General features: G+C 42.6%; 1 protein-coding gene across 3 annotated transcripts in view; it reads left to right on the top strand.

The window, feature by feature from the left end:
* slc7a2 (solute carrier family 7 member 2) overlaps positions 1-19,820 on the top strand; it is a 38,600-nt gene extending 18,780 nt beyond the window's left edge. For all 3 annotated transcript variants that reach the window (XM_088911250.1, XM_088911232.1, XM_088911241.1), the window contains exons 3-12: positions 1,133-1,288; positions 3,911-4,076; positions 4,713-4,849; positions 5,853-6,075; positions 8,682-8,818; positions 10,184-10,286; positions 12,063-12,274; positions 12,868-13,034; positions 14,478-14,586; positions 15,236-19,820. In XM_088911250.1, the coding sequence (XP_088767376.1) occupies positions 1,133-1,288; positions 3,911-4,076; positions 4,713-4,849; positions 5,853-6,075; positions 8,682-8,818; positions 10,184-10,286; positions 12,063-12,274; positions 12,868-13,034; positions 14,478-14,586; positions 15,236-15,417 (1,592 nt within the window). In that variant the 3' untranslated portion in view covers positions 15,418-19,820. The remainder of the gene's footprint in view (positions 1-1,132; positions 1,289-3,910; positions 4,077-4,712; positions 4,850-5,852; positions 6,076-8,681; positions 8,819-10,183; positions 10,287-12,062; positions 12,275-12,867; positions 13,035-14,477; positions 14,587-15,235) is intronic.
* The last annotated feature ends 949 nt before the right edge of the window (positions 19,821-20,769 follow it).

Below are 20,769 nucleotides of genomic sequence, written 5' to 3' on the forward strand. Positions count from 1 at the left end.
AGAATTCTTCTCAAACTCTTTATTACCAAATGGCTCTGTAAAAGTTATGCTCTTAAAAACGCACAGGTACATGTTGTTATAAAAGCTGGTGATAAAAATGTTAAAATTTCGTGAGAGGTCCTTCAAAGCGAGCCGCTTTTGTTCACCGGATCCTCTGTGGTCGTGAAAAAACAATGGGAAAATCATCGTTTCTGCATCGTGGCCTGAGTGTCACGAGGATTAAAAAAAAGTGAATTTAAGAGAGTTCACACAGTGCATAAGCAGTCATCTGGGAAAAAGATAAATTTGGCCTTCCTGAGTGTATGGATTGAAAACAGCTGCCAGAGCAGCAAAGCATGATTTTAATCTCTTGTCTCTCTTGTCTAAAATCTTTCGAATGATGGGGAAATCGGAAGGGTACTATAAATAAGAAAAACATTTTTGGGTTTCTTGTATTTGGTGCTTCTGCTTAATAAATACCCTTAACCGTCTGCTTTATTGTGATTAAATCACAGGGACATACAGCAGGATCCGCAGTAGGCTGTCACATGCAGCACGTTGCCCAGAATATCAAACAAGAAGCTGTACAAGCTTCAGTCATGAAGTCGTTTTTACTGTTGTAGTGATTTAAAGTTCTTCAGGAAGGGGATTATGCTGAGATTTAGGAGGGCTGCATGCCTTGTTTGTCCAAAAAAGGGCTATAAAAATAGACTTCTTGAGGATTGACATTTACCCAATGGGAAAAAAAAATATTTTATACATATACAGTATATAAAAGCCTAATAATACTGTAAGCTCCCCTGCAATGCTGATCTAGTTTTGAGTATAAAATACTGCTAAGATCATATTGAGCTCGACATTGCCTGAGAGCTCACACATGACCAAAATCAAAAAGTTGCTTCATTACATTGATATACAGTGTGAATAATGCTTCAGAATATTTTTGTTATTTGCACCTGTTAAAATTACAATTTCACTTTTATTTACTCTCACAAAAATGTGATTTATCGGTGCAGTTTTCTTTTCCTCACAATACCAACACGGGGGATGGGGTGGCCAAGATGCAACGTTTGACTGATGATTGCATCCTTTTGCATTAATAGCAATAAGGGTGAGAAAACCATGTTAGAAAATACCTTTTTTTTTTTCACAGGAACCTCTAGTGTAGCGAGAGCATGGAGTGGCACTTTTGACGAACTTCTAGGCAAACAAATTGGACAGTTCTTCAGTACCTACTTCCACATGAACTCACCCGGCTTGGCTGAGTACCCAGACTTCTTTGCAGTCTGCCTCATACTGTTGCTCTCGGGTAAGAGAACGTTCTTTCCCGCTCAGTCGTTCTGCATCTGTCTTGAGAGAATATCGGTCTTTCCCATTGAGAGTTGCTCTGCATCGGCCTGAAGAGAACATTGTTCTTTTGCACTGACAGGCATTCTTTTTATTCTTTTCTTTTTTCCAGATGTTCGGTTTACCCTAATGAAAACAGTCCTAATCTCATAGCTATAAACAACTACAGATATTGTAAACCCAAATCTCTCGTTGTTTCTGTGCGGGACGCAGACAAAGGGGTCTAGGTCCAAGAAAAGAGCTGAGATGTGACATGTCAACTATCGCATAAGAAGAAAAAAGAATCTTAGCCATTTTTTGGAAAGTGAGATAACGAACTGGTTGTCTCACGTGCTGTTAAAAATTAAAGTGAGCGACAGAGTCGTGCAACAGTTCTCCTTAATTTTTCAAAACCAAAAATAAGAAGCGTTTCAGAACATGCTGCTGTCAGGGCCCCAGGCCCCTTCTGTAGCAGCATCTTCACAGCTCATTCATCTCAGATGGTTGGTCTGCAGGTCTGTCTCTCAGGACAGATAGCTGCCTCCTCTCAGCCAGTGATCAGGCTGAGTGCCGGTCACACTGGTTTATCTTCATAAAGGAATACACTTCTTTATTACGATTTAATAGTCAGTATATTTACTATTATTATTTGTGGTAAGTAATGCTTGCACACCTTGCTACAACAAGCAATAAGTATGAGCGCTCTTCGGGTTTAACATTTAACATTTGACTTGTGCGAATTCGAGTGTGTGTAAAACTACCAGGAATTTTAAAATTCAGATTTGCTTCGAGGTTTACAAATACATACAGTACAAGTGAGAGCTCCGATGGAATAGCAGTGTCTCCCTCCTCACTCCCATTGTTTCTTGAGATGAGCTCTGGGCTAACGTGACTCCGAATCGGATAAGCAATTGAAAGTCATGGCGGAGAGGATGATGTGAGACCTACTTAATGTTCATCCATTGGTTCATCCATGATTTCTTTAAAGAACATCAGCTGTTTAATACAAGTTTGTAGTATCTTGGCTAGTCCCAGGACTCACAGCTAAGTCCCAGCTAATACCCATACTAAAGTATGGAACTTAATAAGTTAAGAACTTTTAATACTGCCATCCCCTACCACATTTTGAATATGCTGCCAGCATATATATGTAAAATCCTGGGTTCGGTTTAGGGTTTTAGGCATTCATGTTAAGGAAAACAGAGCTTTCACTGGCTGATTATCAAACTCCATTGATAAAAACAAGAACAAACTAGCAGACCAAGCAAGAAGAAGAAAAAGACTAACGGACACAGCGCAGGCCTGCATTCCCTCCTCAACCGTCCACACCACACTTTTCCCTGGGTCAGAGATTAAATACAACTTCACTCGCACCAAACACATTACCACACACAAAACACTGAACATGTGAACCCAAATGTATGTCTCACATTGATGCCACAGGGGTCCTCCGACGGTTATGCGCCCCTGTGTGGATAAACCTGACCACAGCCAGGCTAGTGACTTCCAGTCATTTGGACCACAGAGGATCATCAAAAGAGATCAAAAATATTTTTGCCAGAAGGGCGAGTGGAAAACCAAATGGAGAGATAAGCCGGGAGGGTCACTGGCGTGTGTACCAAGACCTCTGAGATGCACTTAGAGTGAGCAGGTCTGTTTGAAGCACAGCCACTGCAGCACTCACGACTAGACACGACACAGTTGAATCTGGTCTGTGCCTCTGCTTGACAGACTTCCCAAGGTGCAGGGCCCAAACATTACTGCTAAGAGCTAAAACACTAGCCAAATCAGAAGACCGCTGCCTCAGAGATACTTGTAAGCCACATACAGTGTTGATCGATAAGTATTGCGTTGCTTAGAAATTCTCACTGCGTGGGAGCCATGGAGACCCAGAGCTGGCTCAGGAGGAGCTGTTTATTTTAAGAACCAGTGAGGTGGTTTCATTCGGTATAGTGTTACACCTCGCCCCTTGTAGCTACAAGCAAGAACATACTTTCGCTCTGCAGCTGACAACCTGACGCCTTTTTTGTGAGGCTTTCTTGCAGGGGTGTGTGGCCGGGCCCTTCTGCATACCCCCCGTGACCCCTCGGCGATGTGGTCGGCAGGGACAGGCCACCGCTGCAGCCGCCCGCGATGTGCAGGATGCAGTTGTCTCCTCACGTGCCCACGCCAGAGCTCTGCCTGGGGGCTGGTAAAAAAAAAAGAATCACATGGCGAAGCTGCACAAAAGACGGGTTCCGAAATTATACATCAGTGACCTGAAAATTCCATTATTCCAGGTTTCTCGGCTACGACGACAACTGTTGAGGACGATGCTTACACACGCCCACGGAGACCTCTGTGGGAAGAAGTGTTTCATGTTTGTGTGTCCCAGATTTTCCCTTAACATCTTCCGCTTGTGACCCTGGGTCCTTGTGTGGTTGCAGATCCCAGAAAAGCCTCAGTTGGGCTTCGGTCAGTGCTTGCCAGGAATGTGAATACGTGAACCAAGTACCCCACGTTCTCCGTATTCTTCTCCGTCGGTGTTCGTACGAGTTCAGCTACCATGTGTCCAAACGCGTGATAAAGTCCGAGACTGTGTCCGATTCTGTGGGTTTTCTTTCAGGTCTTCTTTCTTTCGGAGTGAAGGAGTCCGCCTGGGTCAATAAAGTATTCACAGCTGTGAACGTGCTCGTTCTTGTGTTTGTCATCATCTCTGGATTTGTGAAGGGCGACGCAGAGAACTGGAAGATAGCAGAAGGATACCTTATTAATGTCACTGCAGCGACACGGTATGATCCAGGCTCAGACAGCAGCGTATAGGAACATACGAGAAGTTGCAGAGGAGAGGTGGGCCATTTGGCCCATGTACAGTAGCTGGTTTGGCTAATTGATACAGCTGTTCCTTGAAAGACGCCAGGGTATTCACTTTGACAACACGGTTGGGTAGCTTCTTCCATACTCCCACGGCCTCTTGCATAATGATGTACCTCCCTGTTGTTTCTTCTGCTTCTGTCCTCTGATTTGTCAGTGCTGGATCTGAAGAAGTCAACAGGCTTGAGTTTATCAGTTCCTTCAGTTCCTACCTGAGTCGTGTCCTCTCATAGTTTTTTCTGTTCAAGACTAAAAAGATTTTGTTTTTTATCCTGCTTGTGTCGGTTGTTCAGTTGTTCATAGTTCTGTTTTTTTATTTGCCGTCCAAACTGAGACACGGCCCATACTTAAAACTCTGGTTCAAAATGAAAGACATAAAAATGATGATTGAAAGTGGAATGCATGGTTTCTTTTCCCACATCTGAGTTGAAATTTAAATTATGGAAATTGTCAGAGGCAGGTAAACAAATGTTTAAAGAAGTAGTTTGCTGCTTTTGATCAATTAAATACTGTTTTTAAAACCAGTGTCCCTTCTTGCTGTTTACATTTTGCAGAAACCAGTCTTTGGCAGACAACATCACCAGTGACTATGGTGTGGGCGGCTTCATGCCCTATGGACTTGGAGGGACATTGGCAGGAGCAGCTACCTGTTTTTATGCCTTTGTTGGTTTTGACTGCATTGCAACAACAGGTCAGACATGTTTTTGCTGACAAAGCTTTACATCTGGGATTGTTAATCCTGGTCCTGGAGAGGCCTATCAACTCAGTTAGTCTTAATGGTCCCCCTTAATCAGGGATCTCTTTAACCCTGGTCCTGGAGATCCCCAACTCATTTAGTCTTATAGGCATCCTGTCCCTAATAATTGAGTTATTTATCAATTAAGCACATTTGTTAAATTCAGCGACCTCCTGTTTTTGAAGGCTGAAGGTCCCAAATGATGTGTAATTGCTATTTTCTTAGTCGGCCAAACATTTGTTTTTTTTATTATCACTCAATAAACGAATGTTTTTGGTTTTGCTTTTTGTCTTAATATCATAGAACAGTTCATACTGCAAAACATGCCTTTTAATGACTAGTCATACAAAAAATGTACAGGCTTTCATTTCAGTGCAACAGGTTTTGAAGTAATTTAAAATATCGGTTATGGAGGTGTGTCCTCCTTTTTAATGGACATTTAAATTGGAATTCCCTTAGAAAAAAAAGGTCAGTTGTTTTTCCACCTGGGATCTGGGGGTCCTAAATGTGTCTGTCAGCGTCTTATCTCTGCTAATGGCTGAAATACACACATAGTCCACTTCCAAAGAGCTGCAACTGCCCAACCCCATTCTGAATGAGTACAGAGCTGGGTTATGAATTTGCATCAAGACGAGTGTATATTCTGCATTCGACCTGAATCGGGACACCCCAGAGAGAGGGCGAAAAAGTGTTTCATCCTGGCGGAAGTGCAGTACCGCCATGCAGAAGAGCATTTCAAGCCAGAGGACAGGAGGCACTTCTTTACGCGAAAGGGGGTTGTGGGAGTCTGGAACGAGCCCCCCCAGCCGTGCCGTTTCAGCCGATACCCTCGGATGCTCCGATCAATTAGCTTCTAATCACCGGGCGGGCCCGACAGGCCCAAAGGGGCTCCATTCCTTTGTGACTTTCTAAGTTTCAGCTCCTCTCCTGTTCTGACGCATGCTTGTGCTCCTCTCAGGTGAAGAGGTGAAGAACCCTCAGAAGGCCATACCTATTGGCATCGTTGTCTCTCTGTTGGTGTGCTTCCTGGCCTACTTCGGCGTCTCGGCAGCTCTCACCCTTATGATGCCATATTACCTCCTGGATGAGAAGAGCCCCCTGCCCGTAGCCTTCCAATACGTAGGCTGGGGTCCGGCTAAGTATGTTGTGGCCGTGGGGTCACTTTGTGCCCTGTCGACGAGGTGAGCAAATGACTTTCACATCTGAGCTGCTGTCTGCACACAGATTCCCAGTGTGGCTCCTCAGTGCACGTTTTTAAGATATCAAAAAAAGAACCGCGCTTATCGGCACACGTCAGAATGAAAATGAACTGTGCAGTTGAACCCAGTCAGATTCTGCTTAACGCTGCTCTTACAGGCCCTTTATTTTGATTAAACCTAGAGCTTGACAGGTTGATATATATCACGAAAATACTTTCTTTATTTGCGTATTGCTATTGGGAACTTTCTCATGTCCAAAGTGATGATGCATGTTACTTTTCACAGGGCCCTTTCTCATGAAGTCTCAGAATCTGATTTTTTTGCTGGAAGTTTTCTTAACTTGGGCATTTGTTCTGCACTTATCCCTACACTACACTACAGCACAACCTCTACAATAAGGGAGACAGACTGTGCAGAGTAAAATCTTGTTTGGACAATGACGTGATAATGTGTAAATAGGACCCACTTCAGTTATATTCAGAAAAAAATGTTTGTCATGGTTATTATTACCTAAATATCCCTTCCAGATGTTGAAGAGTATAGAGGGGGTAAAATTAAAAATATTTGGACAATCTGATATATACTGTAGATGTAGAAACTAGTTTCCTACCACAACTACATAAGTGGTTCAGCCAGTCAGACGTTCTTCAGGAGTTTGCTAGGGTTTTTTATATACTCTTTGTTTTATGAAATTTAGTATTTTGAGTATGATAATAATCTAAAGAAAGAATATTGATATAAACACTTACAATATTGTTTTTAGATTTCCTTTATGCTTCTTAAACCCAGAAAATCAGTTCAATACACAACCAGTATTTTCGGTATGATGGTAATCTAAAAAACATCAAAATATACAAAATTGACCATTGGTTCTTTTCTTCTTTAAACCCAACCAAATGTGGGAAAAAAATGTGAGGAATATTAATAACTGCTGTATTTGGCAATGTGAAGTTCGGTTCACGTTCATGTGTTTCTAATTTGAGCTGTGTTATTTTAGCCTCAGTCGAGGGTATAATTTTTTATACGTGGGCCTGTGACAGCTGTAACACTGGTGATAATGAAATGTCTGTCATGGATTGATTCCAAAGGCTGAGCTCTATGCATGTTGGCCTAAAACTTGCCAGTGTAATTTTCTTTCTGATGGTGTGGGATGCCTTTTATTGTAATTGTGGGATGCTTGGTTTCTTTGACAAGACGGTGATGGTGTGTTTTTGATGTGATATGACTGAGAGGCGTGTTGATGTTTCACACCTCGTCTTACTTTCTTTTTTGGGGCACATGTAGCCTTCAGAAGGCTTTTATTATATAGGCCAGCACTTTAAGTAGAACCCATAGTGCATCCATTTGAGCTATGATTTTATTCATACGAAACACCAGGCTTCCATGTGCAAAGGCTTTAGCTGTCATTCATTTAAATTCGGATGAACAAGACTCTGAAAGTTAACACTGCAGCTCGGCCTGTTAGTCAGCTCAGCAGCAGTGTGGCGTGGTGGTTGGGGCTGTGTCCTCTGGAATGGAAATGTATGAAAATTCAGATAAAGCACAAGGTTGTGATGCCTGTGATCTGTCTGGGCATGACCTGTGGTTACCCAACGGCAACATGATGGTTGTACTGTAGCGTATGAATCTTTAGGTCATTGAAAAGCATTTAACAGCAGGCTTTACCAGGACCAACCACAGTACAATTAATGCCTCATTTCTAAAGCTCACAAAAATCAGTGTGAGGGGAGGCTGTTTATGAGGAACATTGTTTAAAAAAGGGAATTTAATTTGTTAAAAATTTAAGCTCGGTCCAAGGAATGTAGCCCAAAAAAGAAAGTAAATGGATTTAATTTAATTTTCCCATCCACCAGCTTTTTTGGATATGGACTTTTGGGCCTGCTTCTAACATCAGCATCATGTGCATGTCTCTGCTCTTCACCCAGCCTGCTTGGCTCCATTTTCCCAATGCCTCGTGTAATCTATGCTATGGCCGAGGACGGGGTGCTTTTCAAAGCGTTAGCCCGAATCAATCCTAAGACGAAGACCCCAGTTATTGCCACCATGACTTCTGGTGTAGTCGCAGGTGAGGACTCTCGCAAAGAAGTGCTTTGAAGAAAGACGCTGTGCAGATTACGGCTCGGTGGAGGGAACCGTGAAACTAAAATAAATGGCCTGGTGCTGAAACAAACTGGCACGCTTATCGCAAGACCAGTATTGTGATCGAGCATATCATTTATTTTTTAAATTGTTCGTCAATATTCTGTTATCTCAGTTTCCTGGGCACTCATGTCTTTGGGCACACCTGATTTCCATTCTAATGGTGTTCCCAGTTACTTAATTGAACTCATTGACTGAATTAATGACCTTTTTCATTGCTTCCTGCGCCAAAGCAGCTGAAGGGCTTTTTCGGGGGGGGGGGGCGTGTCGAGCATTGCGGACGCTCCTTTCTCGCTGCAGCGCGCTCCGGGCGGCTCCCGCGCGAGCAGGCCCCGCCACGCCCCCCGGCGCCGCCACTTTCCCGTAGTTTCACGTTTTCCGATCTGCACAGCGGGAGGGGCGTGTTTTGGCGGATGCGTGTGATTGAGATGTGGATTTCTCTGTTCTAGCCTGCTGGGGTCCATGTTCCCCCTGCCCCGTATTCTGTTCGCCATGGCTCGCGATGGCTTACTGTTCAAATTACTTGCCAAAGTGAGTAAGCGACAGACTCCTGTTGCTGCCACCATGGCAGCAGGTGTCACTGCTGGTAAGAACCCCCTCAGCCCCCTCCACTCTGTGTGTTTGCTTCTGCTTTGGAGGTGTCCGTGTGCTTGCCCGGACCTCACTGGGGACCCCCCCCCTCTGTACACACTGCATGCCGATGTGGGAATTTTTTTCCTGGGAATGGAAGGTCACTGGCGATCAGCATTTCACCGTCGGGCAGGTTGGAATGTGAAAAAAACCCACGACGAAACATGGTGTCCCCTTTTTGGCTGGGGCCCTCTTCTGATGAATGTAGCGGCTGTGATTCTGATCGTGAAAAAGAGCTGTGTAGTGGAAAAATTGTTCCCTGCTGCTGCCGAAATGCCTGTCTCTGGTGTTACCTGTTCGGGCAGCGGTGAATGCTGTTATTACTGATCTCCAACATCTCTCATTATTATTTCCAATTGCTTTTTCAAAACCTTGCCTACTGTGTCAGCCTCAGCGCAACAGTGCTACCCTCACGTCCCGAATAACGTTTCTGAGTTCCTGAGTGGGACTTTAAGATTTCGATGGCAGGGGTTTGCGGAGCGGATCTGGCCACTGACAGCTGCTGCGTGTTCGCCAGTGAGGGGACAGTCCCTTTCTGCGCTGTTCCCTCACAACGGTGATTTTTCACAGCTTGTGAAATGTTGGATTTCAGGGCTGGGGTCTTAGTGGGCTCACGTCTCATCTGACTTTACTTATTGTCTGATTACGTACTTTGTGTTAATGGCTAATTACTTGTGATAAGTGACAGGTTTATTAACTGTCTTGTTATGTTGGGGATTAAGCTTTATGCCTTCAGAAGGTTGGGATTATAAGGCACATGATTCATTTTTTCCATTAATCACTTTTAAATGCTCAATTTGAATTGAGCATTTAATCTACAAATTAAGAAAATACTCAAGTTTTAAAGGGGAAAATGTAGTTCATGAGCTAGTACAGTCAAATTCCAAGTAAAGTAAATTAAATCTTTAAGAGGATTTATAGTTAAGAAGAAGACAAAATATCTATCAACATCTGATTTGGTGGATAAATGTCACTAACATTTTCATTTGAACTATTTTAATTTTTTACAGTTGTACATGTTTTTAACTCAAAATACAATTGAGTGAAAATACCAGATGAAGAATATTTGACATGTTGTGGAGTTTCAGGTTGATTCTGTATTATTATTAATGACACTGTGGGTGATGGGATTGTTAAGGATTCTGCTAATTGCTTAAAGTGTTTTTTTTTCCTTCCTGTCGATCTGCTTAGAGGGAGTATGATCTCTCTGTTTCTCGGTGTGTAAAAATGCCTGTTATTAAAACGCATTTCAGTGAAGCGTCGGGGCCGAACCGAAAGAGAGTCGCTGACCTGTCAGTCTGTGTGCTTGTGTGTCTGGCAGCGGTCATGGCCTTCCTGTTCGACCTCAAGGCCTTGGTTGACATGATGTCAATCGGCACTCTCCTGGCGTATTCCTTAGTGGCAGCTTGTGTCCTCATTCTCAGGTGAGCTGGGTTTCTCTGGTCCTGGCCAAAACCAGTAGGGAGTCCGGAACTGAACATCTAGGCGAACAGAACTCATGTCCAGAGGACAGACATGACTTGGAATGCATATACAAGCAAATATTCTTGAATTAGAGTTATGATTAAATCCTTAATAAATGTGATGTGCGCATAGCTGAAATCTTGTGACAAGAACAAAACATGTTGTTCATTTCACCCCGTTTCGCACTGGCAGGAGAATTTTCCAACACAACATTAACCCCTTCACAGAAAAACCCACTGTGCATGTTCCACTGGCTTGCAATCGACTGGTAAAATCAACTGGGTGTACAACTACAGCCAGTGTAGACCCTGATTTACTGTGGGTGCTCTGCCCTCACATCATCTCACAAAAAAGATGAGCAGTGCACTTTGAGCTCAGTCTGCAAATTCGTTCCAAGTGGCTTTCAACCAGTGAGACATTCAGTGTCTTGTGCTGGCTTCCTGACAGTAAATCCTGTATAAACTACTCCAACATCTTCTACATTGATTCAACAGTGTCACCTGGCGGTTGCCTTCTATAACTGCAGCATGTTTCCCAGGATGCAATTGTCAGAAAGTTAAAAACGTGTATTAAGGCACCCTTAGGACATAATACACACTACATACTGAAATTATCTTAGTATGTAGCATAGGAAGCAAGAACAGTGCATATAGCTTCATCATAAAGTCTGTTTCTATACTGGTGGAGTTTGAAGTATGTCCACCACACAGCTTCATGGTAGGCAGATAAGACACATCTCACTGCTTTCAAGGGTAACGGTATCGTTACATTTTACACTACATTTCAAATATGGGATATACATATGCTTTATCAAAGAGGCCAGTGAGAACACCCTTAGGATTATCCATATTATTAACAACTACTTATGTTTTGTGGAAATGTGTTTTGAAATGTCTACAGCCCCATGGCTGCGTGTTAACTGTGATTTAATTTGCTTAAAATAGGACTTCAAAACGGTAATTGCAGAGCGGAAGAGAATAAAGTACAGTGACAGTCCTTTTATAGCCACGGGTGGGATCAGTTATTATCACTACAGAATTATAGGCATGTAGTGAAGAGATGTTTCCATCGCCCGCCACGTGAAAGAGAAGAGAAGCGACAGCACTTCTATCAGACTCCCGCAACGCCCCTCCCTCATGTCTCCAGCCCTCTGCGAAGCGACACTCCCTCCAGCTGGGACAGGGCAGGGTCAGTGAGGGCGTTAGGTGTGCCGGGCTGGGCCCTATGCGGCGCTGAGACTGAGTGGTATTGCTACCGATTGGCATCCACATCCCAAAGGCAAAGGGCAAAAGTCATAGTCGAGGCAAAAGAACTAGGTCGGGTAGCTGGAAGAGTCAGGTCGAGTGGATCCAAGTCCGAGACGAGAAGGCGAAGCCGAAGCGGGAGCAGGGGGAAACAAGGTCGAGAGTTGAAGCCCAGGGTCATTCTCACTAGTGAGCGGGGACTGAGGGGAGTGAGAGGGTGTAAATAGCGAAGAACGTGAGGAATGACACTTGATTAATTAGTGTCCGGGTGTGGTGGTGGGAGGTGCTTGTAGGAATGTGGTTCCTACAAAGCACTACCTGGCTGTAATGAGAATAGGATACTGAGTTTGAGGAAGCAGTTTATAATAATAAACCTTATTTATATAGCACTTTGAAAAGGGGAAGAGGATTTGGGGTTATTAATGCTCAACCTCACAGCATCACGACTGTTGCGGCCTCACTGCAGAGCAAGATCGCGGTTCTTCTCCGCAGGTACCAGCCCGACGCGGTGTACGAGAAGCCGAGATTCAACCCGGAGAAAGAGGATCTGACCACGGCGCAGGGTGACTCCGAGATCGCCAAGTCCGGATCGCGTCTCGACATGCTGAAGGACGAGGGCTTCACGCTGCAGACGGTCCTGAACCCGTCCCGGGTTCCCACCGCTCAGTCGTCCACTGTGGTCGACATCGCCGTCAGTGTTATCGGTCAGTTCTGCTTCTCCTGCGAGGGCAGCAGGTGCACACCGCAGAAACATCCTCAAACCTTCCCTTGGTCCTGGCAACCTCTCAGATGAGCTGATTCTTTTCTTCCACTTGCCATGATCATATTTATATATCATTTATTTATATATTTATATTTATATAGGATTACCTTTCCAAAACCTACCCACGCTCCACCCATGTCTCCTGGGTGCCATTTCTAAACAAAGTCAGAAATTCATGTAACAGCAGGAGCGTAGAGCAAATAAATCAGTGGACTCTGTAATACAGTGTTAGTATGAAAAACACAGATCTGTTGTGAGAAAGAAAATGTGTTATTCTTCTGGTTATTCGAGAACAAGAGCACTGATTTTCCCAGATGCGAACTTACAGTAAGCCATAAGTGTATGTAAAACATACTGATCTGTGCCCTGGAAGTGCAAGATTGCACAGTATTTTACATGTAAGGAAGTGAGAGAGATCTGCCTGATTTACAGGTCAGTATTAGAATGATCCTGAATGATATACTGTATAAAATGATCAGTTGTTACTGGTTGTTGATCAGTTCCCGGTGATCTTTGTCCCCATTACTTGTGCAGCTGTTGTGGTCTGTGTGCTCAGCACGCTCACCACGTATAAAGGGCAGGCCGTTCTGGCCATGGAGTCCTGGATCCTGGGCCTGCTGGCTGTGTCCCTGATGGTGCTGATCGTCTGCGTCCTCGTCATTTGGAGGCAGCCTCAGACTCAGAAGAAGGTCTCTTTCATGGTGGGTGTGTGAAGCGCTTTGGGACTCTCAGTGCAATGAGTGGCCCTTTGTCACATGTTGAACCAGACGGGCTGCCACAGGCCTACCTCTCCAAGGACAGCCAAGACATTTCTGCTAGAATAATTTATTTAACAGATTTCTGCACGATAGACAGCACAGACACTCAGTCTAAACCAAACCAACACCGTGAGTCCCTGTTCCTACCACACTTCTAAATTAAACCCATGAGAGAATGTGGCTCTCAGCCCTTCGCCAGTTAACTAATTAATTAACAAATCTGCAGAAACAACAGAGACCTTGCTAATGTCAGGTCAGCTGACGGTGCTATCCTCCATATTGCTGACTTGCCACATAAGCGTTTACAGATCCCTAAATCTTACTTTGTGGGTTTTTTGAATGGATAGTTAAAGAAAATGACTCTGCAATTCAGAGCTTGATGATTGTCTGTTTGGCCCTGTGGTCTATCGTTAAGTGTTTCCTGTGTGCTTCCTGAAAAGGAGAAAATGAAATGCACTTCAAGAATGGCATGATTTGATCATAAACAGTATGTGTAGCTGAATCCCTGAGCTGGGGGATCTCTCCTCGATCGCACACTGGGGTCTGACTGCAGTATTGCAGTATTGCCTTAACATGGTGAACGTGATCCAGTGTGTGCTGCTCCTCTGTAGTATTAAAGGGAAACTGCAGCGCTATGTTTATATTTCGACGTTCGAAAGAATCAGCATCGATGAGTGCATTTTGAAACACAATAAAAGCAAAATGTTCACAGTAACTTGTAAAACATCCAGTTAACATCACAGAGTAGATAAAATTTCCAGGTCTGCGCAGCGCCATGTTCTGTGATTCAGAACGAGGCAACAAGACTTCCGGTGAGGTGAAGCAGCCCTGTGACACTGTAAAGGCTTTAATTCAGTAGAAATATTGCTCTCGACTTCAAGACAGTTTTGCCGATAAATTGAACTCGTTAATACTCGCTGAACAACATGAGTCATTACAGTGACTACCGAGCAGGAAGGGCTGCTTCACGCCGCGATTCGAGGGAACTCGTGCTCTCGCCTGTGGCAGTTTGCGACAACATGGCAACATGGGGTAGTTTCACAAAGTTCACGATTTTGTGTTTAATTCGAAATTGATCAAACATTCCTACACCTTCAATGAATTTATTTTGATACCAAGATTAAACAAGCAATGATTGAAAATCTTGTTATAAGCTAGTTATTTGAGATCGATTGTTGGGATCTGTTACAAACAAATCTTACCCCATCCACAGTAGTTTTAGATCCCTAAATCCAAATTGTCCATCTTATACTAGTCATTTTTCAACAATTATTGTTATTGTGTTTTTTCAGAGTTTTATGTTTTATGTTTTTTCCATATGTTATTAACTCAGTAAATTACTGTTATGTTCCTGCTGTATATCACAGTGCAATATGTGTTTCACAGGTGCCTCTGCTGCCATTTCTGCCTGTTGTCAGTATATTTGTCAATGTTTACCTCATGGTCCAGCTGAGTGGGGATACCTGGATTCGCTTTTCTATCTGGATGTGTGTTGGTAGGTTCTCTTTGATCTATCTGTAGCACATCGCCCTTGTAGTCAACCTCTTCTCGGATCACAATACAGCTCAATTCCCAGCTCTCCGGCTGCTCCAGTTATAGCTTTGAGTGCAGAAGACGGTCTGTAACGAGGAGGCCTGCCAAAGCATTGAAAGCGGCAAGTGTTTCACTCTGTGCTGCAGAGGAACTGCAGGGCTGCTGTCACATTTCTTAAGAGATTTACTCAGCAAAATTAGGAATAGAGCATGATACAGCTGTCAAAATAAACAAGCATGTGCCTGCATTTAAACACGACGCATCAACTGAGTCACGGCTGGAATGGTTTTCAGTTGCATGGTCTTGAAGCGAAATATCTGGAAAACTAGTTAAAGCTAAAAAAGTGCCCACAAAAGTTTTAATCAAGCATACCAATGCGTTTATCATTCACATATGTTTTATGTACAGTATGTCCTTTTTTCCTGTGTATGAGAAAGCTTAGTTCTTATGTGACTATAACCTTTGTGTTGCCTAATGTTTCCTTTAAGGCAGTTAAAAGGCTGAAAAAATAGTTCAGTTATCATGCACGTACTTCAAGATGGCAGTACTGTACATTTGCCTGCAACTTTCTGACAAGTGAGAATGGAATGATCCTATTCCAATATTCCCAGGATTCGTGATCTACTTCGGCTACGGAGTGAGACACAGCGTGGAGCGCAAGCGTTCTGAAGAAGACGAGGACTCGGTTCCTTGCGAAACGCCAGAGGAGAAGAAGGCGGAGAAGGCAGATGATGAGGACCTTGCAGACGAAAGTGACCAGTTCATCCTGCGAGAAAAGACAAGCGCATGCTAAGTGTGGAGAGCCTGTTACTGACTGGCACGAATGTACCTCCTGTCTCTGCCAGGACCTGAATTCCTCAGGCAGACATTGTTATTAGGAGGATGGTTTTTGTAGCGTTTTTCTAGTTTTTCTAGTTTTTAACTAGAAAGGTCAATCCTTTCAGCTTTCTGCTTTGTAAATACGCCCGGCTGGGCTGTGAATTTGGGCCAAACCTCAAAGCAAAACAAGAGAAGCAAGTTGAGTGACCAAGATTTTGTCTTAGCTGGGTTGAAATACTGTGTAAGGTTCCTGACCCCTGTAAAACAAAACAGACACAAGTAAGACAAAATGCAGACTTTCAGAATAACTGCAGAGGGCTGGCTTTTTTCCTTTGTTAATTAACTTGATCAAAGTGGAATCTCGATGAAACGCTGATTCTCATCTGAAGCCACCGTTCTGACAGAGCCACTGAGTTGGTTTTTAATAGATTTATTGATTTTGAAATGAGCATAAGCACAGTTTTTTTTTCTTTCTCAGAGACTGCTCTGAAATAATGATGATTTAGCACTGGAACAGGTTGTAAAGTAACTTGTACAACAGTGTTGCTCGAGAACAACAATTCAATAGCAACTGGGGTGATGGTTGTCTTTGCATTTCCGTACTTACAGCTCATGCTGCTGAAACCTCTTAAAAGCGGTCCATGTCTGTTTGTCTTGACCTTTATGGACTTTAATTTCTTCAAGATGTGAATGTGAAGTATAGGCATCCCCACTTGCTCTGTCTGTTCAAGCCACGGGTCCGAGCCAGGGTTTATCTGAGCTGCGGGGGAGAAGGATGGGGTTCCTGGCGTTTCTGGGCCGGGGGTCTCCCTCAGAGGTGTGTCCCCTGCAGCTGCCTCCAGGCTAGCAGCAATGGCAGGGAGGGACACGCCACCCTCTTGCGGCCTGTCTGCCCTTCCTCCTCCTCCTCCTCTTGAGTCTGTGGAGCAATTGCTGCACAGTCTGCACATCACAGAAACGTAAGGAAGCAACTGGCAATTCCAAGTCAAGTTGCCTGCAAACAGTGGAGGACACAAAAAATGCAGAAAAAAAGAAATCTCAAATGCATTACTCGAGGGTTTCTGCAGCAAAATACATTTGGTGATAACCTCGTCATCGTGGCTGTCAAATGCTTTTTTTCTCTCTTTCCTGAATTGTTTGAATATCGAATATCAATTTCCTAATAACTCAGTTATCCCTAACTGCTTCTTTGTTGAGAAGTCAACCTGGCTGCAGGGTTGGGCACCTCAGTCACAAACCTCTTGTGGTTCCAACCACACAGCAGTTCAACGAAGTCCACTTCCTACAACTGGCGCAGCTAGAACAGCCCTGAGATAAATCTGTACCGCCGGAGTGTCACACTGTAGTATTCTACTTTCATTTTATTATCGGGTTATAATAACATTTGTCTTGGCTTCAGCCCATTGAATATCTTTACTGTGACTTGATACCAAAAAGACAGACTTCTGATCCAGTTTCATTTCACCGTTACTGAAATGTAACTGGTGGTTTGTTGTCTTGCTGAGGAGATCCAGGATTACATGTAAATGTTGCAGTTATTTTACAGTACACGAAGGTTTATGCAATTTCCCTCACGGGATCAATAAAGTATCTATCTATCTTTAGACTACAATTTATGTAGGTGTAAAATACAAGTTTGAAAAGGCAATACCATAATAAACCAACCTTAAGTGTTGTTATATAAAAGATAATCTAGCAGAGCAAAAAGGCAGACGTATTGACACTCTCTGCAGTGTCAATATTGATCATGTCCTCCTTCAGCCCCCCACAGTTTACAAGCACAGATTCCCACCAATCATTGCCCTCCGTTATTACAGCTCATTTCAGTCTATGGAGGGAACAGACAATGAGAGTTACTCCTCTCTTCCCGGAGAACATAAACAGTTACAGAGAAGACAAGACAGTTTGACTCATCTAACTCTTCTGGGGGCAGATTAGTCTGAGGATCTCACAACAGATCCCTTTCCTACAGATATCCATGGATAATTTTACAGTGTTTGACCATAGCTGTAAAGAACCTCTAACTATGAGCTGCTCCTTTGTCATAGGAACTTTAGTCACCACAAAGACCGTAGGCTGTTTTCTTATATACAGTAGTATCAGGCTGGTTAGTGTGCAACTTGACACTTTGTTCTCTCAGCTTTTTGTTGGAAAAAGTTTGATACCTTGGTCAGGCTTAATATCTGTTGACACCCAACCAGTTATTTTTAGATTCTAGAGGCACAGTGTCTTTTGTAATCTTGTATATTTTTTAGACTGAATTTTGAAAATATTACAACTGTTTGCCTTTGTGTCTATGAAAGTCTCTCTTTCCAAGTGTACAGAAATTGTGTAAGTTTGAGTCTCCTGTAGCAAATTAAGGTACGGTTAGCATAATTAGAATCATTATTATTGAGTCATGTTTCTCTTGTCAGTCACTCTTGGCAAAAGAAGGACTTAAAATAGACCAGAGAGACCAGCATGTTTATTGAGTGAGGGAATTTGGACGTGCTGCATTTTGCACAGATTGTTTGGAGTCACTAGAAAACCTTGAACAAAATTTGAAAGCTTGGGAGTGAGTATTTCATCCTTATCAGTGTTTCAGTGTTGTATAATCTGTACATACCCAAACAGTCAAAAGTTACTGTCATGTGATTAATTGTGCGATTGTGTGTAATCTACCATTAGTTTGAACTGTGTTCCCAGTGCTGGTCCTGTTTGGACATAGCTGGTTTTGCTTTTATAGTGCAAATCCATCTGATTTTTTCCTGACGCACACTGCTAATGGATTCAGTTGGAAAATAATACTGATTGCTCTCTGGGAAGGTGATACAGTGGTTAAATATGGTTGTATGGTTAAGGCAGCTGGTTTTCCAAATATTTCACAGTGCGAAAGTATCTGTCATTTTTGGAAAAGGAATAATTGTTTAATAAACGGTTATTAAAGGCAAAATATGGGTGTAGCAAAAAGGGGTTTCTGCCTTTTAAAATTGGCATTGACTGGAAAAGGGCATATTTTATTTTAAAGTAATTTTTTCTTGTTTTTTCCAACACAAGGGCATGCTAACATCAAGTCTGAGTGTCTGTTTTGTTTATTCATAACTTAGTTTGACAAGACAGCAGTTAACTTGGGGACTCTGTTCGCCTCTTCTCCTTTGTGAAACACACATCGCATTCAATCTGTTTTTGATCCTGATGAGCACAAACTATTTTTAAATGAAACCTGTAGCATCTGAAGCTAGAATTACTGTGAAGATGTAGTTCTGTGAAGTTTTAAGAAAAAGTAACCCTAACCCCTAGAAAGAATGCAATGACAAAACCACATTTTATGAATTTATAGCTAACAACAAATTACAGATAATAAAGTAGCATTTATTATAGAATATGTGAAAAAAATTAAACATTTATTCATTATTAAAACTATGAATTTGTAAAGAGAGCATGAAAAGAATTAATTTTATTATAGATTATTCAGTCATGTTTATTAATAACACTAACAAAATATTCAGATCAGTCATTTTTTTGTTAATGTAAATATGCAGACAAACAGCATTTATTAATCTTTCACACAATTGTCAATCAGTCCTTGGAAACTTATTTTTATGGATTTGTGACCTGCATTCTTTTGTCAGAGTGTCTCTAGAAACACGCTTGAAGTCTCAAATTCTGAGACTAAGATCCTCGGTCTACCTTTTCCGGAACTGCAGTATTAACATGCCTTATGCCTCTGCTTCACGTTTTTTCCTCATCTTTGCTTCACATCTTTCATGCAGAAAAAAACCCATGGACGGATTAAAAATTAATCTGGCATTAACACAAAATGTTTAAATCTAAAATCTAAGGCTCCCCTCATAGGAAGTGTAACCTTTCAATCAGAACCATGTAGGAAACCTTGCAGGCCCCTGAGAGAATATCTCTGTCACTGTTCCTCCTGGATACACAGCTGTGAGTGCAGGCAGACACAGGGTGGTGCAGAATGGAATACAGTATGTTCTTCTTCGAGGCCACCTGGACTCCTGACTTCGTTCTGCTGTGATGCAGTGTAAGAACCCTTTTGGCCCCTTCAGAATGTGTAGAAATACTGTCCGTTTCTGTACATGTGTAACTAGCCCCATTTCTCTGAGATATCGAGTCATTCAAATGCTGCTGTCTTAATGAGTAGACTGTGTTTCAAAGTCGGGAAAGGTGATTTGGGGCCGTGCGATTTGCGACTGGGTTTTTGCTAACTTCAGTTTAAAGTAAATAAGTTGAATGTATTTTTCCACCATTTTTTTTTTGCAGTGGCCCAATGTACATTTTTTGTATTGCTGCTAACAGAATTAACATATGCTGTGGTCCTTTATATACTTTTACATGTTATCAGCTGAAGGTCCAGTGAAATTAAAAACCAATAAGAAATAACAGTATTATTTGAATCTTTATTTTTGTGACTGAGGACACATTATTAATTGATCAGTTGGCTACATGTGAGGAATAATACCATTAATTCTGAAGTCATCTGTTTTATGTTCTGGAGCTAGATTGCTGACTGGAGCAGTTTCTGTGTGGAGTTTGCATGTCGCATGTAAATGTTTCCTTCCTCCCCTCAAAGATTCGCTGGCTTCAGTTTTTCATGACCTTCCCCCAGAACAAGCAACTTCATGATAATGGATGGATATCAGTTTTAACTGAGACACACACGTCTAAAGAGAATTGTTTCAAATGTCATTAATTTAAATGGTCAAACTCAAAAATACTAAAAAAAGAAACACTGAAATATTATTTGTAATAAATCAAAGATTTTTTTTTTAATTTTTTTGAATGATACTTGTTTTTAGCCTACAGTTATAAATAATTTTTGTAAGTTTTATTGGAAAACATTTAATTATTTTGAACTGAGTAGGCTGGCCTACCCCGTGTGGATAACATAATAATAATAATAATTCCTTACACTTATATAGCGCTTTTCTGGACACTCCACTTAAAGCTCTTTACAGGTAATGGGGATCCCCTTCACCACCACCAGTGTGCAGCCAGTACTCTCCCCACACATCAGCTCTCAGTGGGGAGGAGAGTAGAGTAATGAAGCCAATTCATAGGTGGGGATTATTAGGAAGCCATGATTGGTAAAGGCCAGGGGGAAATTTGGCCAGGATAATTGGGTAACACCCCTGCTCTTTTCGAGAAGCACCCTGGGACTTGTAATGACCACAGAGAGTCAGGACCTCGGTTTGTCTCATCCAAAGGACGGCGCCTTTTTACAGTACAGTGTCCTCTTCACTATACTGGGGCATTAGGACCCACACAGACTGCAAGGTGAGTGCCCCCTACTCGTCCCACTAACACCTCTTACAGTAGGAACCTTAGT

The sequence above is a fragment of the Atractosteus spatula genome, chromosome 1, assembly GCF_055471065.1.
Source record: "Atractosteus spatula isolate fAtrSpa1 chromosome 1, fAtrSpa1.hap1, whole genome shotgun sequence".
In the NCBI taxonomy this organism is placed as follows: domain Eukaryota; kingdom Metazoa; phylum Chordata; class Actinopteri; order Semionotiformes; family Lepisosteidae; genus Atractosteus; species Atractosteus spatula.